The sequence below is a fragment of the Leucopleurus acutus genome (assembly GCF_964270905.1).
Source record: "Leucopleurus acutus genome assembly, contig: HAP1_SCAFFOLD_629, whole genome shotgun sequence".
In the NCBI taxonomy this organism is placed as follows: domain Eukaryota; kingdom Metazoa; phylum Chordata; class Mammalia; order Artiodactyla; family Delphinidae; genus Leucopleurus; species Leucopleurus acutus.
This window is the reverse complement of record NW_028138762.1, coordinates 43866-69368: the sequence shown is the minus strand read 5'-3', so window position 1 is coordinate 69368 and position 25503 is coordinate 43866. Positions and strand designations below refer to the sequence as shown.

The 25503-nt window shown below is 60.6% G+C and overlaps 5 protein-coding genes across 5 annotated transcripts; all 5 read left to right on the top strand.

Moving 5' to 3' along the window:
- The first annotated feature begins 1064 nt into the window (after positions 1-1064).
- Positions 1065-2772, top strand: LOC309978998 (metallothionein-1E-like). The gene is made up of 3 exons (XM_082865819.1): positions 1065-1175; positions 1755-1820; positions 2531-2772. The coding sequence occupies exons 1-3, from the start codon at positions 1148-1150 to the stop codon at positions 2620-2622; spliced, it is 186 nt and encodes a 61-aa protein (XP_082721945.1). The 5' UTR covers positions 1065-1147; the 3' UTR covers positions 2623-2772.
- A 3680-nt stretch (positions 2773-6452) lies between these two features.
- Positions 6453-8160, top strand: LOC309978993 (metallothionein-1E-like). Its single transcript, XM_082865815.1, has 3 exons — positions 6453-6563; positions 7143-7208; positions 7919-8160. The coding sequence occupies exons 1-3, from the start codon at positions 6536-6538 to the stop codon at positions 8008-8010; spliced, it is 186 nt and encodes a 61-aa protein (XP_082721941.1). The 5' UTR covers positions 6453-6535; the 3' UTR covers positions 8011-8160.
- A 3671-nt stretch (positions 8161-11831) lies between these two features.
- LOC309978982 (metallothionein-1E-like) lies at positions 11832-13539 on the top strand. The gene is made up of 3 exons (XM_082865805.1): positions 11832-11942; positions 12522-12587; positions 13298-13539. Exons 1-3 carry the CDS (start codon positions 11915-11917, stop codon positions 13387-13389), a joined length of 186 nt encoding a protein of 61 aa, XP_082721931.1. The 5' UTR covers positions 11832-11914; the 3' UTR covers positions 13390-13539.
- Positions 13540-17196: 3657 nt separating this feature from the next.
- On the top strand, positions 17197-18904 carry LOC309978994 (metallothionein-1E-like). The gene is made up of 3 exons (XM_082865816.1): positions 17197-17307; positions 17887-17952; positions 18663-18904. The coding sequence occupies exons 1-3, from the start codon at positions 17280-17282 to the stop codon at positions 18752-18754; spliced, it is 186 nt and encodes a 61-aa protein (XP_082721942.1). The 5' UTR covers positions 17197-17279; the 3' UTR covers positions 18755-18904.
- A 3671-nt stretch (positions 18905-22575) lies between these two features.
- LOC309979001 (metallothionein-1E-like) lies at positions 22576-24283 on the top strand. The gene is made up of 3 exons (XM_082865822.1): positions 22576-22686; positions 23266-23331; positions 24042-24283. The coding sequence occupies exons 1-3, from the start codon at positions 22659-22661 to the stop codon at positions 24131-24133; spliced, it is 186 nt and encodes a 61-aa protein (XP_082721948.1). The 5' UTR covers positions 22576-22658; the 3' UTR covers positions 24134-24283.
- The last annotated feature ends 1220 nt before the right edge of the window (positions 24284-25503 follow it).

The following is a 25503-nucleotide window of genomic DNA, read 5'->3' as shown; positions in this document are numbered from 1 at the left end:
GCTCTGGGCCAAAGGGGACCTTGCTCACTGACTCCCTCTTTCAGCTGCGAAGCGACAAAAACACAGAAGCAGGGCACCACTCCCCAGCCCTGTGTGCCTGCCTCAGTAGCCTCCCGGTACTGTAGGGACTTCGGACTTTGGGAACCGGGCTCCGGACTGCTGTCTCCCTTCCCGGTTGGTGTGACAACTCAAAGAGCAGAAGTGACTAACAAGGCTTGGCATGGACTCCACGGTGAGTAACTGTCAGGACTACTCAAAGGGAACTCTATCCACTTGTCTCGCTTTGTTATTTACCGCCAGGTGTGCCTATCACCTACAATGATGCCGTCCCTGGGGAAGCATCCCATGATTAGGGAACCTCCACCCTGGCGTGGGGGTGGACCGGCTACAGTGAGGAGCGCCCCTGGAAAGTTCAGGCAAAGAAGCCCCCGGACAAATGAGCCAGGATCCCTCCAGGAAAGGAAAACACAAGAGACGCCTCGCGGCTGAAGGCCACGTTCACCGCGCTGCGGTTACAGGAGGCGGTACCGGAAAAACGCTTCCAAAGGACCGTGGTGGGGACCGGGGCTGGCAACGCCCGGGGACACATGGGGTCGGCCAAACGGTGGTGAGGGTCACATCCGCCTGCGCTCTCTGACACCGCTCCCCGGCTCCAGCCAAGCCAGGGACACGAGCGGGAGGCGGGGGCTGTTCTCGGGCTGCAGGAAACGGCGACCCGGAGGCCGGCGGCGCGGGGCCTGGGGCGGGGAAGACCGGAGGACGCGGGAGCCGGATTCCTGCACAACCCGCCAACACGGCGGCTGCTCCCGTCGGGCACATTGGGAAGGGGCGGCCGGGGGGCTGGGACACGGCTTACCGCACGGCACCCGGTTCCTCCGCTCCAGCCGGCACCGACGTGGAATCGTGCGCTCGGCCCCGCCTGTTGCTCACAGCCCGGCCCAGGGCGCTGCGGGCGGCACGGGCGGCGCGGGCGGCGCGGGCGCGGAGCCGCGGGGCGGGTGCAAGGCGGGGGCGGGGCCTCTGCGCCCGGGCCGCCTCCTCGGCCTATAACTCAGCCCCCGGGCTCCTCGCTCCCACACGGCCCCCACCGGACCCGTGAAGCGGCTTCGCCCCTTGCTTTGGACCTCGGGCCTCACTCCTCCTCCAGATGGACCCCAAGTGCTCCTGCCCCACTGGTAAGGGAGCCCTGCCTTTGAGCCTTAGGATGCCCCCTTCCCGGGCACAGGACGAGAAGGGAGGGCTTTGAGTTTTGAGCTCAGGAGGACTCCTGTCACGGGTCCAGGGCTTTCTCGGTAGCCAGGCTCCTGAGGGCACGTCCGTCTCCCTTTGCCTCTCCGTTGACACTGAGGGCACGGAGGCTCCAGGCTGTCCTTCTTGAGGTCACCCGGCAGGTCAGGGGATTGCTAGACCGGGAGCCAGCGTTTGGAGGAGGCCTCGGACCTGCCACGATTTGATGGGAGGAGGGGACGCTGCCTCTTTGGGGTTCAGGCCATGGGCCCCGGCCCCCGGCCCCAGTCGGCCTGGGCTGCGTCTGGAGCCCGGGACCTTCCCTGTGGAGTCCCATCAGGAGGGGACCTACTCTCCTTGGACCAGAAGAGAGGAGCTGGGGCTTCTCTATCCGCCCGAGTGGACACGAGCTCCCAGGGCTGGGTCCTGACAGAGGAGGAGGGCTCAGGGAGGCATTGCTGACCGTCTGCTGTGGCTCCTGCATCCCCGTCCCTGCTCACTGCTGGCCTCCTTTCCCTTCCCGGCAGGCGGCTCCTGCGGCTGCGCTGGCTCCTGCACCTGCAAAGCCTGCAGATGCGCCTCCTGCAAGAAGAGTGAGTGTGCGGGGCCTTCTCTGGGAAGGCGGGGTCTGGGCTGAGTGCGAGGAGGGAGCCCAGAGCTCAGCAGGCAGGCAGGAGCAGGACAGTGACCAGACTTCCCGGCACCCCCCTCGCCAGGAAGGGATTCACAGTCAGAGCTGGAATCACCTTCGGCACGACCGAGACCCAGGCGCGCACTAGAGAACAGGGAGACTGAGGCCCAGACGGGTCACCGACAAACAACCTCAGACCTGTCACTAGAACTAGTCCTCCTGCCTCCTGAGTCACGCTTCCGAATCCTCTCAGGGACTGAAGCACTTTAGGGACCGGAACCAGCGGCCGTGCGTGGCTTCTCGGACCCGGTGCAGCCCCTTCCTGTCGAAGCAGCCCAGAGCTCCCCTATCCCGAGCGGGAGCTGCTCTGTGCGGGCTTTGCCTCCACTTTGATCCTGAGGACTTGGCTCACATCACTGGTGGTGCTGGGGGCTGGCTTTCTCTTGTCCCCAGAGGCCCTGCTCACTGTCTCTCCAAGGCGCTGTGCCCTGTCCTGGGCACAGATGGGCCGGGCAACCTGAACCTAGTGTCTGAGAGCAATGACCTCAGGACAGAGGACACCATCGTAAACTCAGGGTCTGGGCCCGAGGGCGGCTGGGGCCAGGCCTGCTGCTGGGAAGGGTGGTTCCGGACAACGCGTGGTCCGACTGCACGCTGCCCTTGCCTCCCCAGGCTGCTGCTCCTGCTGCCCCGTGGGCTGCGCCAAGTGTGCCCAGGGCTGCGTCTGCAAAGGGGCCTCGGACAAGTGCAGCTGCTGTGCCTGATGTCGCGGAGAGCCTGCCCCGGGTGTCCACAGAGCAACCAGGACAAACCTGCATTTTACCGTTTTTCATACAACCGGACCTGACGCTACATTCCTTTTTCTATGAAATCTGTGAGTTGTAATAAAAGCTGTTGACTTTATTCTGGCTCTGTCTTCCTTGGTCTGTCTTGGACAAAGAGACTCCGTGCCCATCGGGGCTGGCGTGGGGAACTGGACTGGACGTGCAGAGACCTCGGCTCTGGACCAAAGAGTACCCCCCCACACACCCCACACCCCCAAAACACACACACTGAGCGTCTTAGCCGCTTAGGTTCATTTGAGCTTCCGTTTCTCAGCTCCAAAGGATACCCTCGCCAGATGACATAGGGCATTGGACACGCAGAGGACACACTCCCTCTATTCCCCTTAGGAGTATGGATTGCAGAGAAAGTTGCCCATTTCTCATTTTCCTTCTCTGGGGGCCCCTGCCAAACTCAGCGCTCGGTGATGAGAGCCTAGAAAAGTACCCAGAGGGGATGGAATCCCACACCCCTCTCGTGTGACTTCTGCACGGGGCTTGCGTCTAAAACACCCTGGAAAGACCTCTTTGTATTTTCTGCCACAGTTTTCACCCTGGTCAGTAAAACGGATCGCTAAGAAAACACGTCAAAGGACACGATATGTGACACCCAGTTTTCCCTTCAACACGTAAAACCACCTTCACACGTGGAGGAGCAATTCTGAAAACTGGACGCTCTCATATGCTGCACGTACGTTGAAAGTGTGCCCGAGTCCTGGGAACACTTCACAGATGCCCCACTGTGTGGACCACACACGCCTGGAGCAGCTCTGCCCCCTGCCTCCCCACAGGGAACATCAGTCTTGGCTTGCCCAGGGCTACGGACAGGACACTCGCCACCCGTGACAGCTCCCTGCGGGGGCTTGGCTCTGAATCTTCGCAAGTACCTCCCTAGGTCAGGCTGACATCTTCCCTTCCCTCAAAAACCAGCCCGTGGCTACCTGACACCCCGAAAGAAAGTGATTTGGATTTGGTGGGAATTTCCCGGCTGTTTCCCTGAGACCTGGTTTCAGAAGAAGGACTTCACGTGTTCCTCTGCAGAGTGATGGTGGTGCTGCAGTGCGTGGCGGGGGGGGGGGGGGGCCTGGTGGGGTTTATTAGCAACAAGTGTGTGCTGAGGGAACAGGGAGTGTATTTCAGCTGTTGGGCCCCCTGGCGGTCTGGGGAGGGAACTCCTATTGGATGGGCACTCCGAGAGAAAGAGGAGACACGTGGCTCAGAAGTCAGGACCAAGATGGGCCACAGGTGCCCCGAGTGCACAGGGCATTTCGGGAGCCGGCCCGTGCTGCGTGCGTGGGCGTCGGCGTCAGGCACTCAGGTTCACAGCCACCGTGCCACTTCCTGACCTGGCAAGTCACTGATACTCTCTGAGATTTCATTTCCTCCTTTCGATACAAAAGAATAATTTCAATGAGGGGGAATAAGCGAGATAGTGGCCTGGCTCCCAGCTCGGGCTTCCCCCACGGTGTCCCGTACGATCGCTCTCTCCACACTGACATCTGTGCACAGAGAATCCTTGAGCTCCCGACAAGCTCCTGGAGAAAGGCTCCCTGGTTTGCAAGCAAGCTCATGGCGAGGGCAGAGATGGATAGGAACCTTGCTTATCCAGTGCCAGAGGGCGTGGGGATGTCCTCCAACAAGCCCCGTGGAACGAGTCACCGCCACAGCGTTTGGACAGACTCGGTGAACCTGCATGGTCTGGAGTGATGGTGCCAATTCCAGAGAGGTTAAGCAACCTACCCAAGGGCACACAGCCTATACTCAGAGGACTAAACCTACACTGCAGCTGTCTCACCTCCCGGCCACACGGTGCCGGTTATGACATCACTGGAGGCTGAATCCGGCCTCTCCTTTTTCAGGGCTGCAGGGTCTTCGGAGACAGTCCAGCTGTGCTCCTGGCTGCAGAGGTGGGAGGCCGAAGCCCAGAGAGGTCACAGAGCTGTGCGGAGGGTTCTGGCTGCCGGCTCAGGGCTCTCCCACTGCTGCCTCTGTGCCAGGTGTTCAGTGTTCTCACCCTTCGTGGGATGACACGGTGTCCGGTTGGGCGCGGGGCTGCAGTCAGCCTGCAGGAGGGCCCGTCCCATCTGTGCCACTTACAGCCATGGGACATAACCTCTCTGTGGCTCCGTCTGCTCTGCTCTAAAGGGAAAATAACAGTGTCTGGCTCTCGGGATTAAAGAACTGAATACATGCAAAGAAGGTCAGAATATACTGGGCACTCAGTGAGCAATCGATCACATCACCCATTCATTTATTTATCTATTGATTTATTTGTTATCATCAGCCTAGGAGACACTGTTCTCCTTCCAGACACGCAAGCGAGGACGGTGTGTTTAGCTCTGGGCTCTGGGCCGTCCCCATCGACCCTGTGAGCGTGGGACCAGTACCCCCGAGAGGGTTATCCTGCCTTCACGCAAAGAGCCGTCGACACTACAGATAGAAGGCCGTGAGGAGCACAGTCGGTGTCCTCCTCACAGACACAGAAGGGTCCTGCCACTTCTGCTGTCACCTGCATCAGGATTTCCTTACCATTTTCTTTTCAGTGATTTTCTGAAATACGTTATACCAGAAGAAACCTCTCGAACGCTACTGAAGGAGAGAGTCAGAAGGTAGCCACGAAATCATAAATACATTCCTCCGGTGTCACCTTGGTCGCCCCCAGGATGGAGCTGGACATGGCAGAGACGGGCCGAGGACACGGCTCTGGGCCAAAGGGGACCTTGCTCACTGACTCCCTCTTTCAGCTGCGAAGCGACAAAAACACAGAAGCAGGGCACCACTCCCCAGCCCTGTGTGCCTGCCTCAGTAGCCTCCCGGTACTGTAGGGACTTCGGACTTTGGGAACCGGGCTCCGGACTGCTGTCTCCCTTCCCGGTTGGTGTGACAACTCAAAGAGCAGAAGTGACTAACAAGGCTTGGCATGGACTCCACGGTGAGTAACTGTCAGGACTACTCAAAGGGAACTCTATCCACTTGTCTCGCTTTGTTATTTACCGCCAGGTGTGCCTATCACCTACAATGATGCCGTCCCTGGGGAAGCATCCCATGATTAGGGAACCTCCACCCTGGCGTGGGGGTGGACCGGCTACAGTGAGGAGCGCCCCTGGAAAGTTCAGGCAAAGAAGCCCCCGGACAAATGAGCCAGGATCCCTCCAGGAAAGGAAAACACAAGAGACGCCTCGCGGCTGAAGGCCACGTTCACCGCGCTGCGGTTACAGGAGGCGGTACCGGAAAAACGCTTCCAAAGGACCGTGGTGGGGACCGGGGCTGGCAACGCCCGGGGACACATGGGGTCGGCCAAACGGTGGTGAGGGTCACATCCGCCTGCGCTCTCTGACACCGCTCCCCGGCTCCAGCCAAGCCAGGGACACGAGCGGGAGGCGGGGGCTGTTCTCGGGCTGCAGGAAACGGCGACCCGGAGGCCGGCGGCGCGGGGCCTGGGGCGGGGAAGACCGGAGGACGCGGGAGCCGGATTCCTGCACAACCCGCCAACACGGCGGCTGCTCCCGTCGGGCACATTGGGAAGGGGCGGCCGGGGGGCTGGGACACGGCTTACCGCACGGCACCCGGTTCCTCCGCTCCAGCCGGCACCGACGTGGAATCGTGCGCTCGGCCCCGCCTGTTGCTCACAGCCCGGCCCAGGGCGCTGCGGGCGGCACGGGCGGCGCGGGCGGCGCGGGCGGCGCGGGCGCGGAGCCGCGGGGCGGGTGCAAGGCGGGGGCGGGGCCTCTGCGCCCGGGCCGCCTCCTCGGCCTATAACTCAGCCCCCGGGCTCCTCGCTCCCACACGGCCCCCACCGGACCCGTGAAGCGGCTTCGCCCCTTGCTTTGGACCTCGGGCCTCACTCCTCCTCCAGATGGACCCCAAGTGCTCCTGCCCCACTGGTAAGGGAGCCCTGCCTTTGAGCCTTAGGATGCCCCCTTCCCGGGCACAGGACGAGAAGGGAGGGCTTTGAGTTTTGAGCTCAGGAGGACTCCTGTCACGGGTCCAGGGCTTTCTCGGTAGCCAGGCTCCTGAGGGCACGTCCGTCTCCCTTTGCCTCTCCGTTGACACTGAGGGCACGGAGGCTCCAGGCTGTCCTTCTTGAGGTCACCCGGCAGGTCAGGGGATTGCTAGACCGGGAGCCAGCGTTTGGAGGAGGCCTCGGACCTGCCACGATTTGATGGGCAGAGGGGACGCTGCCTCTTTGGGGTTCAGGCCATGGGCCCCGGCCCCCGGCCCCAGTCGGCCTGGGCTGCGTCTGGAGCCCGGGACCTTCCCTGTGGAGTCCCATCAGGAGGGGACCTACTCTCCTTGGACCAGAAGAGAGGAGCTGGGGCTTCTCTATCCGCCCGAGTGGACACGAGCTCCCAGGGCTGGGTCCTGACAGAGGAGGAGGGCTCAGGGAGGCATTGCTGACCGTCTGCTGTGGCTCCTGCATCCCCGTCCCTGCTCACTGCTGGCCTCCTTTCCCTTCCCGGCAGGCGGCTCCTGCGGCTGCGCTGGCTCCTGCACCTGCAAAGCCTGCAGATGCGCCTCCTGCAAGAAGAGTGAGTGTGCGGGGCCTTCTCTGGGAAGGCGGGGTCTGGGCTGAGTGCGAGGAGGGAGCCCAGAGCTCAGCAGGCAGGCAGGAGCAGGACAGTGACCAGACTTCCCGGCACCCCCCTCGCCAGGAAGGGATTCACAGTCAGAGCTGGAATCACCTTCGGCACGACCGAGACCCAGGCGCGCACTAGAGAACAGGGAGACTGAGGCCCAGACGGGTCACCGACAAACAACCTCAGACCTGTCACTAGAACTAGTCCTCCTGCCTCCTGAGTCACGCTTCCGAATCCTCTCAGGGACTGAAGCACTTTAGGGACCGGAACCAGCGGCCGTGCGTGGCTTCTCGGACCCGGTGCAGCCCCTTCCTGTCGAAGCAGCCCAGAGCTCCCCTATCCCGAGCGGGAGCTGCTCTGTGCGGGCTTTGCCTCCACTTTGATCCTGAGGACTTGGCTCACATCACTGGTGGTGCTGGGGGCTGGCTTTCTCTTGTCCCCAGAGGCCCTGCTCACTGTCTCTCCAAGGCGCTGTGCCCTGTCCTGGGCACAGATGGGCCGGGCAACCTGAACCTAGTGTCTGAGAGCAATGACCTCAGGACAGAGGACACCATCGTAAACTCAGGGTCTGGGCCCGAGGGCGGCTGGGGCCAGGCCTGCTGCTGGGAAGGGTGGTTCCGGACAACGCGTGGTCCGACTGCACGCTGCCCTTGCCTCCCCAGGCTGCTGCTCCTGCTGCCCCGTGGGCTGCGCCAAGTGTGCCCAGGGCTGCGTCTGCAAAGGGGCCTCGGACAAGTGCAGCTGCTGTGCCTGATGTCGCGGAGAGCCTGCCCCGGGTGTCCACAGAGCAACCAGGACAAACCTGCATTTTACCGTTTTTCATACAACCGGACCTGACGCTACATTCCTTTTTCTATGAAATCTGTGAGTTGTAATAAAAGCTGTTGACTTTATTCTGGCTCTGTCTTCCTTGGTCTGTCTTGGACAAAGAGACTCCGTGCCCATCGGGGCTGGCGTGGGGAACTGGACTGGACGTGCAGAGACCTCGGCTCTGGACCAAAGAGTACCCCCCCACACACCCCACACCCCCAAAACACACACACTGAGCGTCTTAGCCGCTTAGGTTCATTTGAGCTTCCGTTTCTCAGCTCCAAAGGATACCCTCGCCAGATGACATAGGGCATTGGACACGCAGAGGACACACTCCCTCTATTCCCCTTAGGAGTATGGATTGCAGAGAAAGTTGCCCATTTCTCATTTTCCTTCTCTGGGGGCCCCTGCCAAACTCAGCGCTCGGTGATGAGAGCCTAGAAAAGTACCCAGAGGGGATGGAATCCCACACCCCTCTCGTGTGACTTCTGCACGGGGCTTGCGTCTAAAACACCCTGGAAAGACCTCTTTGTATTTTCTGCCACAGTTTTCACCCTGGTCAGTAAAACGGATCGCTAAGAAAACACGTCAAAGGACACGATATGTGACACCCAGTTTTCCCTTCAACACGTAAAACCACCTTCACACGTGGAGGAGCAATTCTGAAAACTGGACGCTCTCATATGCTGCACGTACGTTGAAAGTGTGCCCGAGTCCTGGGAACACTTCACAGATGCCCCACTGTGTGGACCACACACGCCTGGAGCAGCTCTGCCCCCTGCCTCCCCACAGGGAACATCAGTCTTGGCTTGCCCAGGGCTACGGACAGGACACTCGCCACCCGTGACAGCTCCCTGCGGGGGCTTGGCTCTGAATCTTCGCAAGTACCTCCCTAGGTCAGGCTGACATCTTCCCTTCCCTCAAAAACCAGCCCGTGGCTACCTGACACCCCGAAAGAAAGTGATTTGGATTTGGTGGGAATTTCCCGGCTGTTTCCCTGAGACCTGGTTTCAGAAGAAGGACTTCACGTGTTCCTCTGCAGAGTGATGGTGGTGCTGAAGTGCGTGGCGGGGGGGGGGGGGGGCCTGGTGGGGTTTATTAGCAACAAGTGTGTGCTGAGGGAACAGGGAGTGTATTTCAGCTGTTGGGCCCCCTGGCGGTCTGGGGAGGGAACTCCTATTGGATGGGCACTCCGAGAGAAAGAGGAGACACGTGGCTCAGAAGTCAGGACCAAGATGGGCCACAGGTGCCCCGAGTGCACAGGGCATTTCGGGAGCCGGCCCGTGCTGCGTGCGTGGGCGTCGGCGTCAGGCACTCAGGTTCACAGCCACCGTGCCACTTCCTGACCTGGCAAGTCACTGATACTCTCTGAGATTTCATTTCCTCCTTTCGATACAAAAGAATAATTTCAATGAGGGGGAATAAGCGAGATAGTGGCCTGGCTCCCAGCTCGGGCTTCCCCCACGGTGTCCCGTACGATCGCTCTCTCCACACTGACATCTGTGCACAGAGAATCCTTGAGCTCCCGACAAGCTCCTGGAGAAAGGCTCCCTGGTTTGCAAGCAAGCTCATGGCGAGGGCAGAGATGGATAGGAACCTTGCTTATCCAGTGCCAGAGGGCGTGGGGATGTCCTCCAACAAGCCCCGTGGAACGAGTCACCGCCACAGCGTTTGGACAGACTCGGTGAACCTGCATGGTCTGGAGTGATGGTGCCAATTCCAGAGAGGTTAAGCAACCTACCCAAGGGCACACAGCCTATACTCAGAGGACTAAACCTACACTGCAGCTGTCTCACCTCCCGGCCACACGGTGCCGGTTATGACATCACTGGAGGCTGAATCCGGCCTCTCCTTTTTCAGGGCTGCAGGGTCTTCGGAGACAGTCCAGCTGTGCTCCTGGCTGCAGAGGTGGGAGGCCGAAGCCCAGAGAGGTCACAGAGCTGTGCGGAGGGTTCTGGCTGCCGGCTCAGGGCTCTCCCACTGCTGCCTCTGTGCCAGGTGTTCAGTGTTCTCACCCTTCGTGGGAAGACACGGTGTCCGGTTGGGCGTGGGGCTGCAGTCAGCCTGCAGGAGGGCCAGTCCCGTCTGTGCCACGTACAGCCATGGGACATAACCTCTCTGTGGCTCCGTCTGCTCTGCTCTAAAGGGAAAATAACAGTGTCTGGCTCTCGGGATTAAAGAACTGAATACATGCAAAGAAGGTCAGAATATACTGGGCACTCAGTGAGCAATCGATCACATCACCCATTCATTTATTTATCTATTGATTTATTTGTTATCATCAGCCTAGGAGACACTGTTCTCCTTCCAGACACGCAAGCGAGGACGGTGTGTTTAGCTCTGGGCTCTGGGCCGTCCCCATCGACCCTGTGAGCGTGGGACCGGTTCCCCCGAGAGGGTTATCCTGCCTTCACGCAAAGAGCCGTCGACACTACAGATAGAAGGCCGTGAGGAGCACAGTCGGTGTCCTCCTCACAGACACAGAAGGGTCCTGCCACTTCTGCTGTCACCTGCATCAGGATTTCCTTACCATTTTCTTTTCAGTGATTTTCTGAAATACGTTATACCAGAAGAAACCTCTCGAACGCTACTGAAGGAGAGAGTCAGAAGGTAGCCACGAAATCATAAATACATTCCTCCGGTGTCACCTTGGTCGCCCCCAGGATGGAGCTGGACATGGCAGAGACGGGCCGAGGACACGGCTCTGGGCCAAAGGGGACCTTGCTCACTGACTCCCTCTTTCAGCTGCGAAGCGACAAAAACACAGAAGCAGGGCACCACTCCCCAGCCCTGTGTGCCTGCCTCAGTAGCCTCCCGGTACTGTAGGGACTTCGGACTTTGGGAACCGGGCTCCGGACTGCTGTCTCCCTTCCCGGTTGGTGTGACAACTCAAAGAGCAGAAGTGACTAACAAGGCTTGGCATGGACTCCACGGTGAGTAACTGTCAGGACTACTCAAAGGGAACTCTATCCACTTGTCTCGCTTTGTTATTTACCGCCAGGTGTGCCTATCACCTACAATGATGCCGTCCCTGGGGAAGCATCCCATGATTAGGGAACCTCCACCCTGGCGTGGGGGTGGACCGGCTACAGTGAGGAGCGCCCCTGGAAAGTTCAGGCAAAGAAGCCCCCGGACAAATGAGCCAGGATCCCTCCAGGAAAGGAAAACACAAGAGACGCCTCGCGGCTGAAGGCCACGTTCACCGCGCTGCGGTTACAGGAGGCGGTACCGGAAAAACGCTTCCAAAGGACCGTGGTGGGGACCGGGGCTGGCAACGCCCGGGGACACATGGGGTCGGCCAAACGGTGGTGAGGGTCACATCCGCCTGCGCTCTCTGACACCGCTCCCCGGCTCCAGCCAAGCCAGGGACAAGAGCGGGAGGCGGGGGCTGTTCTCGGGCTGCAGGAAACGGCGACCCGGAGGCCGGCGGCGCGGGGCCTGGGGCGGGGAAGACCGGAGGACGCGGGAGCCGGATTCCTGCACAACCCGCCAACACGGCGGCTGCTCCCGTCGGGCAAATTGGGAAGGGGCGGCCGGGGGGCTGGGACACGGCTTACCGCACGGCACCCGGTTCCTCCGCTCCAGCCGGCACCGACGTGGAATCGTGCGCTCGGCCCCGCCTGTTGCTCACAGCCCGGCCCAGGGCGCTGCGGGCGGCACGGGCGGCGCGGGCGGCGCGGGCGCGGAGCCGCGGGGCGGGTGCAAGGCGGGGGCGGGGCCTCTGCGCCCGGGCCGCCTCCTCGGCCTATAACTCAGCCCCCGGGCTCCTCGCTCCCACACGGCCCCCACCGGACCCGTGAAGCGGCTTCGCCCCTTGCTTTGGACCTCGGGCCTCACTCCTCCTCCAGATGGACCCCAAGTGCTCCTGCCCCACTGGTAAGGGAGCCCTGCCTTTGAGCCTTAGGATGCCCCCTTCCCGGGCACAGGACGAGAAGGGAGGGCTTTGAGTTTTGAGCTCAGGAGGACTCCTGTCACGGGTCCAGGGCTTTCTCGGTAGCCAGGCTCCTGAGGGCACGTCCGTCTCCCTTTGCCTCTCCGTTGACACTGAGGGCACGGAGGCTCCAGGCTGTCCTTCTTGAGGTCACCCGGCAGGTCAGGGGATTGCTAGACCGGGAGCCAGCGTTTGGAGGAGGCCTCGGACCTGCCACGATTTGAGGGGCGGAGGGGACGCTGCCTCTTTGGGGTTCGGGCCATGGGCCCCGGCCCCCGGCCCCAGTCGGCCTGGGCTGCGTCTGGAGCCCGGGACCTTCCCTGTGGAGTCCCATCAGGAGGGGACCTACTCTCCTTGGACCAGAAGAGAGGAGCTGGGGCTTCTCTATCCGCCCGAGTGGACACGAGCTCCCAGGGCTGGGTCCTGACAGAGGAGGAGGGCTCAGGGAGGCATTGCTGACCGTCTGCTGTGGCTCCTGCATCCCCGTCCCTGCTCACTGCTGGCCTCCTTTCCCTTCCCGGCAGGCGGCTCCTGCGGCTGCGCTGGCTCCTGCACCTGCAAAGCCTGCAGATGCGCCTCCTGCAAGAAGAGTGAGTGTGCGGGGCCTTCTCTGGGAAGGCGGGGTCTGGGCTGAGTGCGAGGAGGGAGCCCAGAGCTCAGCAGGCAGGCAGGAGCAGGACAGTGACCAGACTTCCCGGCACCCCCCTCGCCAGGAAGGGATTCACAGTCAGAGCTGGAATCACCTTCGGCACGACCGAGACCCAGGCGCGCACTAGAGAACAGGGAGACTGAGGCCCAGACGGGTCACCGACAAACAACCTCAGACCTGTCACTAGAACTAGTCCTCCTGCCTCCTGAGTCACGCTTCCGAATCCTCTCAGGGACTGAAGCACTTTAGGGACCGGAACCAGCGGCCGTGCGTGGCTTCTCGGACCCGGTGCAGCCCCTTCCTGTCGAAGCAGCCCAGAGCTCCCCTATCCCGAGCGGGAGCTGCTCTGTGCGGGCTTTGCCTCCACTTTGATCCTGAGGACTTGGCTCACATCACTGGTGGTGCTGGGGGCTGGCTTTCTCTTGTCCCCAGAGGCCCTGCTCACTGTCTCTCCAAGGCGCTGTGCCCTGTCCTGGGCACAGATGGGCCGGGCAACCTGAACCTAGTGTCTGAGAGCAATGACCTCAGGACAGAGGACACCATCGTAAACTCAGGGTCTGGGCCCGAGGGCGGCTGGGGCCAGGCCTGCTGCTGGGAAGGGTGGTTCCGGACAACGCGTGGTCCGACTGCACGCTGCCCTTGCCTCCCCAGGCTGCTGCTCCTGCTGCCCCGTGGGCTGCGCCAAGTGTGCCCAGGGCTGCGTCTGCAAAGGGGCCTCGGACAAGTGCAGCTGCTGTGCCTGATGTCGCGGAGAGCCTGCCCCGGGTGTCCACAGAGCAACCAGGACAAACCTGCATTTTACCGTTTTTCATACAACCGGACCTGACGCTACATTCCTTTTTCTATGAAATCTGTGAGTTGTAATAAAAGCTGTTGACTTTATTCTGGCTCTGTCTTCCTTGGTCTGTCTTGGACAAAGAGACTCCGTGCCCATCGGGGCTGGCGTGGGGAACTGGACTGGACGTGCAGAGACCTCGGCTCTGGACCAAAGAGTACCCCCCCACACACCCCACACCCCCAAAACACACACACTGAGCGTCTTAGCCGCTTAGGTTCATTTGAGCTTCCGTTTCTCAGCTCCAAAGGATACCCTCGCCAGATGACATAGGGCATTGGACACGCAGAGGACACACTCCCTCTATTCCCCTTAGGAGTATGGATTGCAGAGAAAGTTGCCCATTTCTCATTTTCCTTCTCTGGGGGCCCCTGCCAAACTCAGCGCTCGGTGATGAGAGCCTAGAAAAGTACCCAGAGGGGATGGAATCCCACACCCCTCTCGTGTGACTTCTGCACGGGGCTTGCGTCTAAAACACCCTGGAAAGACCTCTTTGTATTTTCTGCCACAGTTTTCACCCTGGTCAGTAAAACGGATCGCTAAGAAAACACGTCAAAGGACACGATATGTGACACCCAGTTTTCCCTTCAACACGTAAAACCACCTTCACACGTGGAGGAGCAATTCTGAAAACTGGACGCTCTCATATGCTGCACGTACGTTGAAAGTGTGCCCGAGTCCTGGGAACACTTCACAGATGCCCCACTGTGTGGACCACACACGCCTGGAGCAGCTCTGCCCCCTGCCTCCCCACAGGGAACATCAGTCTTGGCTTGCCCAGGGCTACGGACAGGACACTCGCCACCCGTGACAGCTCCCTGCGGGGGCTTGGCTCTGAATCTTCGCAAGTACCTCCCTAGGTCAGGCTGACATCTTCCCTTCCCTCAAAAACCAGCCCGTGGCTACCTGACACCCCGAAAGAAAGTGATTTGGATTTGGTGGGAATTTCCCGGCTGTTTCCCTGAGACCTGGTTTCAGAAGAAGGACTTCACGTGTTCCTCTGCAGAGTGATGGTGGTGCTGCAGTGCGTGGCGGGGGGGGGGGGGGGCCTGGTGGGGTTTATTAGCAACAAGTGTGTGCTGAGGGAACAGGGAGTGTATTTCAGCTGTTGGGCCCCCTGGCGGTCTGGGGAGGGAACTCCTATTGGATGGGCACTCCGAGAGAAAGAGGAGACACGTGGCTCAGAAGTCAGGACCAAGATGGGCCACAGGTGCCCCGAGTGCACAGGGCATTTCGGGAGCCGGCCCGTGCTGCGTGCGTGGGCGTCGGCGTCAGGCACTCAGGTTCACAGCCACCGTGCCACTTCCTGACCTGGCAAGTCACTGATACTCTCTGAGATTTCATTTCCTCCTTTCGATACAAAAGAATAATTTCAATGAGGGGGAATAAGCGAGATAGTGGCCTGGCTCCCAGCTCGGGCTTCCCCCACGGTGTCCCGTACGATCGCTCTCTCCACACTGACATCTGTGCACAGAGAATCCTTGAGCTCCCGACAAGCTCCTGGAGAAAGGCTCCCTGGTTTGCAAGCAAGCTCATGGCGAGGGCAGAGATGGATAGGAACCTTGCTTATCCAGTGCCAGAGGGCGTGGGGATGTCCTCCAACAAGCCCCGTGGAACGAGTCACCGCCACAGCGTTTGGACAGACTCGGTGAACCTGCATGGTCTGGAGTGATGGTGCCAATTCCAGAGAGGTTAAGCAACCTACCCAAGGGCACACAGCCTATACTCAGAGGACTAAACCTACACTGCAGCTGTCTCACCTCCCGGCCACACGGTGCCGGTTATGACATCACTGGAGGCTGAATCCGGCCTCTCCTTTTTCAGGGCTGCAGGGTCTTCGGAGACAGTCCAGCTGTGCTCCTGGCTGCAGAGGTGGGAGGCCGAAGCCCAGAGAGGTCACAGAGCTGTGCGGAGGGTTCTGGCTGCCGGCTCAGGGCTCTCCCACTGCTGCCTCTGTGCCAGGTGTTCAGTGTTCTCACCCTTCGTGGGATGACACGGTGTCCGGTTGGGCGCGGGGCTGCAGTCAGCCTGCAGGAGGGCCAGTCCCGTCTGTGCCACGTACAGCCATGGGACATAACCTCTCTGTGGCTCCGTCTGCTCTGCTCTAAAGGGAAAATAACAGTGTCTGGCTCTCGGGATTAAAGAACTGAATACATGCAAAGAAGGTCAGAATATACTGGGCACTCAGTGAGCAATCGATCACATCACCCATTCATTTATTTATCTATTGATTTATTTGTTATCATCAGCCTAGGAGACACTGTTCTCCTTCCAGACACGCAAGCGAGGACGGTGTGTTTAGCTCTGGGCTCTGGGCCGTCCCCATCGACCCTGTGAGCGTGGGACCAGTACCCCCGAGAGGGTTATCCTGCCTTCACGCAAAGAGCCGTCGACACTACAGATAGAAGGCCGTGAGGAGCACAGTCGGTGTCCTCCTCACAGACACAGAAGGGTCCTGCCACTTCTGCTGTCACCTGCATCAGGATTTCCTTACCATTTTCTTTTCAGTGATTTTCTGAAATACGTTATACCAGAAGAAACCTCTCGAACGCTACTGAAGGAGAGAGTCAGAAGGTAGCCACGAAATCATAAATACATTCCTCCGGTGTCACCTTGGTCGCCCCCAGGATGGAGCTGGACATGGCAGAGACGGGCCGAGGACACGGCTCTGGGCCAAAGGGGACCTTGCTCACTGACTCCCTCTTTCAGCTGCGAAGCGACAAAAACACAGAAGCAGGGCACCACTCCCCAGCCCTGTGTGCCTGCCTCAGTAGCCTCCCGGTACTGTAGGGACTTCGGACTTTGGGAACCGGGCTCCGGACTGCTGTCTCCCTTCCCGGTTGGTGTGACAACTCAAAGAGCAGAAGTGACTAACAAGGCTTGGCATGGACTCCACGGTGAGTAACTGTCAGGACTACTCAAAGGGAACTCTATCCACTTGTCTCGCTTTGTTATTTACCGCCAGGTGTGCCTATCACCTACAATGATGCCGTCCCTGGGGAAGCATCCCATGATTAGGGAACCTCCACCCTGGCGTGGGGGTGGACCGGCTACAGTGAGGAGCGCCCCTGGAAAGTTCAGGCAAAGAAGCCCCCGGACAAATGAGCCAGGATCCCTCCAGGAAAGGAAAACACAAGAGACGCCTCGCGGCTGAAGGCCACGTTCACCGCGCTGCGGTTACAGGAGGCGGTACCGGAAAAACGCTTCCAAAGGACCGTGGTGGGGACCGGGGCTGGCAACGCCCGGGGACACATGGGGTCGGCCAAACGGTGGTGAGGGTCACATCCGCCTGCGCTCTCTGACACCGCTCCCCGGCTCCAGCCAAGCCAGGGACACGAGCGGGAGGCGGGGGCTGTTCTCGGGCTGCAGGAGGCCGGCGGCGCGGGGCCTGGGGCGGGGAAGACCGGAGGACGCGGGAGCCGGATTCCTGCACAACCCGCCAACACGGCGGCTGCTCCCGTCGGGCACATTGGGAAGGGGCGGCCGGGGGGCTGGGACACGGCTTACCGCACGGCACCCGGTTCCTCCGCTCCAGCCGGCACCGACGTGGAATCGTGCGCTCGGCCCCGCCTGTTGCTCACAGCCCGGCCCAGGGCGCTGCGGGCGGCACGGGCGGCGCGGGCGGCGCGGGCGCGGAGCCGCGGGGCGGGTGCAAGGCGGGGGCGGGGCCTCTGCGCCCGGGCCGCCTCCTCGGCCTATAACTCAGCCCCCGGGCTCCTCGCTCCCACACGGCCCCCACCGGACCCGTGAAGCGGCTTCGCCCCTTGCTTTGGACCTCGGGCCTCACTCCTCCTCCAGATGGACCCCAAGTGCTCCTGCCCCACTGGTAAGGGAGCCCTGCCTTTGAGCCTTAGGATGCCCCCTTCCCGGGCACAGGACGAGAAGGGAGGGCTTTGAGTTTTGAGCTCAGGAGGACTCCTGTCACGGGTCCAGGGCTTTCTCGGTAGCCAGGCTCCTGAGGGCACGTCCGTCTCCCTTTGCCTCTCCGTTGACACTGAGGGCACGGAGGCTCCAGGCTGTCCTTCTTGAGGTCACCCGGCAGGTCAGGGGATTGCTAGACCGGGAGCCAGCGTTTGGAGGAGGCCTCGGACCTGCCACGATTTGAGGGGCGGAGGGGACGCTGCCTCTTTGGGGTTCAGGCCATGGGCCCCGGCCCCCGGCCCCAGTCGGCCTGGGCTGCGTCTGGAGCCCGGGACCTTCCCTGTGGAGTCCCATCAGGAGGGGACCTACTCTCCTTGGACCAGAAGAGAGGAGCTGGGGCTTCTCTATCCGCCCGAGTGGACACGAGCTCCCAGGGCTGGGTCCTGACAGAGGAGGAGGGCTCAGGGAGGCATTGCTGACCGTCTGCTGTGGCTCCTGCATCCCCGTCCCTGCTCACTGCTGGCCTCCTTTCCCTTCCCGGCAGGCGGCTCCTGCGGCTGCGCTGGCTCCTGCACCTGCAAAGCCTGCAGATGCGCCTCCTGCAAGAAGAGTGAGTGTGCGGGGCCTTCTCTGGGAAGGCGGGGTCTGGGCTGAGTGCGAGGAGGGAGCCCAGAGCTCAGCAGGCAGGCAGGAGCAGGACAGTGACCAGACTTCCCGGCACCCCCCTCGCCAGGAAGGGATTCACAGTCAGAGCTGGAATCACCTTCGGCACGACCGAGACCCAGGCGCGCACTAGAGAACAGGGAGACTGAGGCCCAGACGGGTCACCGACAAACAACCTCAGACCTGTCACTAGAACTAGTCCTCCTGCCTCCTGAGTCACGCTTCCGAATCCTCTCAGGGACTGAAGCACTTTAGGGACCGGAACCAGCGGCCGTGCGTGGCTTCTCGGACCCGGTGCAGCCCCTTCCTGTCGAAGCAGCCCAGAGCTCCCCTATCCCGAGCGGGAGCTGCTCTGTGCGGGCTTTGCCTCCACTTTGATCCTGAGGACTTGGCTCACATCACTGGTGGTGCTGGGGGCTGGCTTTCTCTTGTCCCCAGAGGCCCTGCTCACTGTCTCTCCAAGGCGCTGTGCCCTGTCCTGGGCACAGATGGGCCGGGCAACCTGAACCTAGTGTCTGAGAGCAATGACCTCAGGACAGAGGACACCATCGTAAACTCAGGGTCTGGGCCCGAGGGCGGCTGGGGCCAGGCCTGCTGCTGGGAAGGGTGGTTCCGGACAACGCGTGGTCCGACTGCACGCTGCCCTTGCCTCCCCAGGCTGCTGCTCCTGCTGCCCCGTGGGCTGCGCCAAGTGTGCCCAGGGCTGCGTCTGCAAAGGGGCCTCGGACAAGTGCAGCTGCTGTGCCTGATGTCGCGGAGAGCCTGCCCCGGGTGTCCACAGAGCAACCAGGACAAACCTGCATTTTACCGTTTTTCATACAACCGGACCTGACGCTACATTCCTTTTTCTATGAAATCTGTGAGTTGTAATAAAAGCTGTTGACTTTATTCTGGCTCTGTCTTCCTTGGTCTGTCTTGGACAAAGAGACTCCGTGCCCATCGGGGCTGGCGTGGGGAACTGGACTGGACGTGCAGAGACCTCGGCTCTGGACCAAAGAGTACCCCCCCACACACCCCACACCCCCAAAACACACACACTGAGCGTCTTAGCCGCTTAGGTTCATTTGAGCTTCCGTTTCTCAGCTCCAAAGGATACCCTCGCCAGATGACATAGGGCATTGGACACGCAGAGGACACACTCCCTCTATTCCCCTTAGGAGTATGGATTGCAGAGAAAGTTGCCCATTTCTCATTTTCCTTCTCTGGGGGCCCCTGCCAAACTCAGCGCTCGGTGATGAGAGCCTAGAAAAGTACCCAGAGGGGATGGAATCCCACACCCCTCTCGTGTGACTTCTGCACGGGGCTTGCGTCTAAAACACCCTGGAAAGACCTCTTTGTATTTTCTGCCACAGTTTTCACCCTGGTCAGTAAAACGGATCGCTAAGAAAACACGTCAAAGGACACGATATGTGACACCCAGTTTTCCCTTCAACACGTAAAACCACCTTCACACGTGGAGGAGCAATTCTGAAAACTGGACGCTCTCATATGCTGCACGTACGTTGAAAGTGTGCCCGAGTCCTGGGAACACTTCACAGATGCCCCACTGTGTGGACCACACACGCCTGGAGCAGCTCTGCCCCCTGCCTCCCCACAGGGAACATCAGTCTTGGCTTGCCCAGGGCTACGGACAGGACACTCGCCACCCGTGACAGCTCCCTGCGGGGGCTTGGCTCTGAATCTTCGCAAGTACCTCCCTAGGTCAGGCTGACATCTTCCCTTCCCTCAAAAACCAGCCCGTGGCTACCTGACACCCCGAAAGAAAGTGATTTGGATTTGGTGGGAATTTCCCGGCTGTTTCCCTGAGACCTGGTTTCAGAAGAAGGACTTCACGTGTTCCTCTGCAGAGTGATGGTGGTGCTGCAGTGCGTGGCGGGGGGGGGGGGGGGCCTGGTGGGGTTTATTAGCAACAAGTGTGTGCTGAGGGAACAGGGAGTGTATTTCAGCTGTTGGGCCCCCTGGCGGTCTGGGGAGGGAACTCCTATTGGATGGGCACTCCGAGAGAAAGAGGAGACACGTGGCTCAGAAGTCAGGACCAAGATGGGCCACAGGTGCCCCGAGTGCACAGGGCATTTCGGGAGCCGGCCCGTGCTGCGTGCGTGGGCGTCGGCGTCAGGCACTCAGGTTCACAGCCACCGTGCCACTTCCTGACCTGGCAAGTCACTGATACTCTCTGAGATTTCATTTCCTCCTTTCGATACAAAAGAATAATTTCAATGAGGGGGAATAAGCGAGATAGTGGCCTGGCTCCCAGCTCGGGCTTCCCCCACGGTGTCCCGTACGATCGCTCTCTCCACACTGACATCTGTGCACAGAGAATCCTTGAGCTCCCGACAAGCTCCTGGAGAAAGGCTCCCTGGTTTGCAAGCAAGCTCATGGCGAGGGCAGAGATGGATAGGAACCTTGCTTATCCAGTGCCAGAGGGCGTGGGGATGTCCTCCAACAAGCCCCGTGGAACGAGTCACCGCCACAGCGTTTGGACAGACTCGGTGAACCTGCATGGTCTGGAGTGATGGTGCCAATTCCAGAGAGGTTAAGCAACCTACCCAAGGGCACACAGCCTATACTCAGAGGACTAAACCTACACTGCAGCTGTCTCACCTCCCGGCCACACGGTGCCGGTTATGACATCACTGGAGGCTGAATCCGGCCTCTCCTTTTTCAGGGCTGCAGGGTCTTCGGAGACAGTCCAGCTGTGCTCCTGGCTGCAGAGGTGGGAGGCCGAAGCCCAGAGAGGTCACAGAGCTGTGCGGAGGGTTCTGGCTGCCGGCTCAGGGCTCTCCCACTGCTGCCTCTGTGCCAGGTGTTCAGTGTTCTCACCCTTCGTGGGATGACATGGTGTCCGGTTGGGCGCGGGGCTGCAGTCAGCCTGCAGGAGGGCCCGTCCCATCTGTGCCACTTACAGCCATGGGACATAACCTCTCTGTGGCTCCGTCTGCTCTGCTCTAAAGGGAAAATAACAGTGTCTGGCTCTCGGGATTAAAGAACTGAATACATGCAAAGAAGGTCAGAATATACTGGGCACTCAGTGAGCAATCGATCACATCACCCATTCATTTATTTATCTATTGATTTATTTGTTATCATCAGCCTAGGAGACACTGTTCTCCTTCCAGACACGCAAGCGAGGACGGTGTGTTTAGCTCTGGGCTCTGGGCCGTCCCCATCGACCCTGTGAGCGTGGGACCAGTACCCCCGAGAGGGTTATCCTGCCTTCACGCAAAGAGCCGTCGACACTACAGATAGAAGGCCGTGAGGAGCACAGTCGGTGTCCTCCTCACAGACACAGAAGGGTCCTGCCACTTCTGCTGTCACCTGCATCAGGATTTCCTTACCATTTTCTTTTCAGTGATTTTCTGAAATACGTTATACCAGAAGAAACCTCTCGAACGCTACTGAAGGAGAGAGTCAGAAGGTAGCCACGAAATCATAAATACATTCCTCCGGTGTCACCTTGGTCGCCCCCAGGATGGAGCTGGACATGGCAGAGACGGGCCGAGGACACGGCTCTGGGCCAAAGGGGACCTTGCTCACTGACTCCCTCTTTCAGCTGCGAAGCGACAAAAACACAGAAGCAGGGCACCACTCCCCAGCCCTGTGTGCCTGCCTCAGTAGCCTCCCGGTACTGTAGGGACTTCGGACTTTGGGAACCGGGCTCCGGACTGCTGTCTCCCTTCCCGGTTGGTGTGACAACTCAAAGAGCAGAAGTGACTAACAAGGCTTGGCATGGACTCCACGGTGAGTAACTGTCAGGACTACTCAAAGGGAACTCTATCCACTTGTCTCGCTTTGTTATTTACCGCCAGGTGTGCCTATCACCTACAATGATGCCGTCCCTGGGGAAGCATCCCATGATTAGGGAACCTCCACCCTGGCGTGGGGGTGGACCGGCTACAGTGAGGAGCGCCCCTGGAAAGTTCAGGCAAAGAAGCCCCCGGACAAATGAGCCAGGATCCCTCCAGGAAAGGAAAACACAAGAGACGCCTCGCGGCTGAAGGCCACGTTCACCGCGCTGCGGTTACAGGAGGCGGTACCGGAAAAACGCTTCCAAAGGACCGTGGTGGGGACCGGGGCTGGCAACGCCCGGGGACACATGGGGTCGGCCAAACGGTGGTGAGGGTCACATCCGCCTGCGCTCTCTGACACCGCTCCCCGGCTCCAGCCAAGCCAGGGACACGAGCGGGAGGCGGGGGCTGTTCTCGGGCTGCAGGAAACGGCGACCCGGAGGCCGGCGGCGCGGGGCCTGGGGCGGGGAAGACCGGAGGACGCGGGAGCCGGATTCCTGCACAACCCGCCAACACGGCGGCTGCTCCCGTCGGGCACATTGGGAAGGGGCGGCCGGGGGGCTGGGACACGGCTTACCGCACGGCACCCGGTTCCTCCGCTCCAGCCGGCACCGACGTGGAATCGTGCGCTCGGCCCCGCCTGTTGCTCACAGCCCGGCCCAGGGCGCTGCGGGCGGCACGGGCGGCGCGGGCGGCGCGGGCGCGGAGCCGCGGGGCGGGTGCAAGGCGGGGGCGGGGCCTCTGCGCCCGGGCCGCCTCCTCGGCCTATAACTCAGCCCCCGGGCTCCTCGCTCCCACACGGCCCCCACCGGACCCGTGAAGCGGCTTCGCCCCTTGCTTTGGACCTCGGGCCTCACTCCTCCTCCAGATGGACCCCAAGTGCTCCTGCCCCACTGGTAAGGGAGCCCTGCCTTTGAGCCTTAGGATGCCCCCTTCCCGGGCACAGGACGAGAAGGGAGGGCTTTGAGTTTTGAGCTCAGGAGGACTCCTGTCACGGGTCCAGGGCTTTCTCGGTAGCCAGGCTCCTGAGGGCACGTCCGTCTCCCTTTGCCTCTCCGTTGACACTGAGGGCACGGAGGCTCCAGGCTGTCCTTCTTGAGGTCACCCGGCAGGTCAGGGGATTGCTAGACCGGGAGCCAGCGTTTGGAGGAGGCCTCGGACCTGCCACGATTTGATGGGAGGAGGGGACGCTGCCTCTTTGGGGTTCAGGCCATGGGCCCCGGCCCCCGGCCCCAGTCGGCCTGGGCTGCGTCTGGAGCCCGGGACCTTCCCTGTGGAGTCCCATCAGGAGGGGACCTACTCTCCTTGGACCAGAAGAGAGGAGCTGGGGCTTCTCTATCCGCCCGAGTGGACACGAGCTCCCAGGGCTGGGTCCTGACAGAGGAGGAGGGCTCAGGGAGGCATTGCTGACCGTCTGCTGTGGCTCCTGCATCCCCGTCCCTGCTCACTGCTGGCCTCCTTTCCCTTCCCGGCAGGCGGCTCCTGCGGCTGCGCTGGCTCCTGCACCTGCAAAGCCTGCAGATGCGCCTCCTGCAAGAAGAGTGAGTGTGCGGGGCCTTCTCTGGGAAGGCGGGGTCTGGGCTGAGTGCGAGGAGGGAGCCCAGAGCTCAGCAGGCAGGCAGGAGCAGGACAGTGACCAGACTTCCCGGCACCCCCCTCGCCAGGAAGGGATTCACAGTCAGAGCTGGAATCACCTTCGGCACGACCGAGACCCAGGCGCGCACTAGAGAACAGGGAGACTGAGGCCCAGACGGGTCACCGACAAACAACCTCAGACCTGTCACTAGAACTAGTCCTCCTGCCTCCTGAGTCACGCTTCCGAATCCTCTCAGGGACTGAAGCACTTTAGGGACCGGAACCAGCGGCCGTGCGTGGCTTCTCGGACCCGGTGCAGCCCCTTCCTGTCGAAGCAGCCCAGAGCTCCCCTATCCCGAGCGGGAGCTGCTCTGTGCGGGCTTTGCCTCCACTTTGATCCTGAGGACTTGGCTCACATCACTGGTGGTGCTGGGGGCTGGCTTTCTCTTGTCCCCAGAGGCCCTGCTCACTGTCTCTCCAAGGCGCTGTGCCCTGTCCTGGGCACAGATGGGCCGGGCAACCTGAACCTAGTGTCTGAGAGCAATGACCTCAGGACAGAGGACACCATCGTAAACTCAGGGTCTGGGCCCGAGGGCGGCTGGGGCCAGGCCTGCTGCTGGGAAGGGTGGTTCCGGACAACGCGTGGTCCGACTGCACGCTGCCCTTGCCTCCCCAGGCTGCTGCTCCTGCTGCCCCGTGGGCTGCGCCAAGTGTGCCCAGGGCTGCGTCTGCAAAGGGGCCTCGGACAAGTGCAGCTGCTGTGCCTGATGTCGCGGAGAGCCTGCCCCGGGTGTCCACAGAGCAACCAGGACAAACCTGCATTTTACCGTTTTTCATACAACCGGACCTGACGCTACATTCCTTTTTCTATGAAATCTGTGAGTTGTAATAAAAGCTGTTGACTTTATTCTGGCTCTGTCTTCCTTGGTCTGTCTTGGACAAAGAGACTCCGTGCCCATCGGGGCTGGCGTGGGGAACTGGACTGGACGTGCAGAGACCTCGGCTCTGGACCAAAGAGTACCCCCCCACACACCCCACACCCCCAAAACACACACACTGAGCGTCTTAGCCGCTTAGGTTCATTTGAGCTTCCGTTTCTCAGCTCCAAAGGATACCCTCGCCAGATGACATAGGGCATTGGACACGCAGAGGACACACTCCCTCTATTCCCCTTAGGAGTATGGATTGCAGAGAAAGTTGCCCATTTCTCATTTTCCTTCTCTGGGGGCCCCTGCCAAACTCAGCGCTCGGTGATGAGAGCCTAGAAAAGTACCCAGAGGGGATGGAATCCCACACCCCTCTCGTGTGACTTCTGCACGGGGCTTGCGTCTAAAACACCCTGGAAAGACCTCTTTGTATTTTCTGCCACAGTTTTCACCCTGGTCAGTAAAACGGATCGCTAAGAAAACACGTCAAAGGACACGATATGTGACACCCAGTTTTCCCTTCAACACGTAAAACCACCTTCACACGTGGAGGAGCAATTCTGAAAACTGGACGCTCTCATATGCTGCACGTACGTTGAAAGTGTGCCCGAGTCCTGGGAACACTTCACAGATGCCCCACTGTGTGGACCACACACGCCTGGAGCAGCTCTGCCCCCTGCCTCCCCACAGGGAACATCAGTCTTGGCTTGCCCAGGGCTACGGACAGGACACTCGCCACCCGTGACAGCTCCCTGCGGGGGCTTGGCTCTGAATCTTCGCAAGTACCTCCCTAGGTCAGGCTGACATCTTCCCTTCCCTCAAAATCCAGCCCGTGGCTACCTGACACCCCGAAAGAAAGTGATTTGGATTTGGTGGGAATTTCCCAGCTGTTTCCCTGAGACCTGGTTTCAGAAGGACTTCACGTGTTCCTCTGCAGAGTGATGGTGGTGCTGCAGTGCGTGGGGGGTGGGGGGGGCCTGGTGGGGTTTATTAGCAACAAGTGTGTGCTGAGGGAACAGGTAGTATATTTCAGGTGTTGGGCCCCCTGGCGGTCTGGGCCGGGAACTCCTATTTGATGGGCACTCCGAGAGAAAGAGGAGACACGTGGCTCAGAAGTCAGGACCAAGATGGGCCACAGGTGCCCCGAGTGCACAGGGCATTTCGGGAGCCGGCCCGTGCTGCGTGCGTGGGCGTCGGCGTCAGGCACTCAGG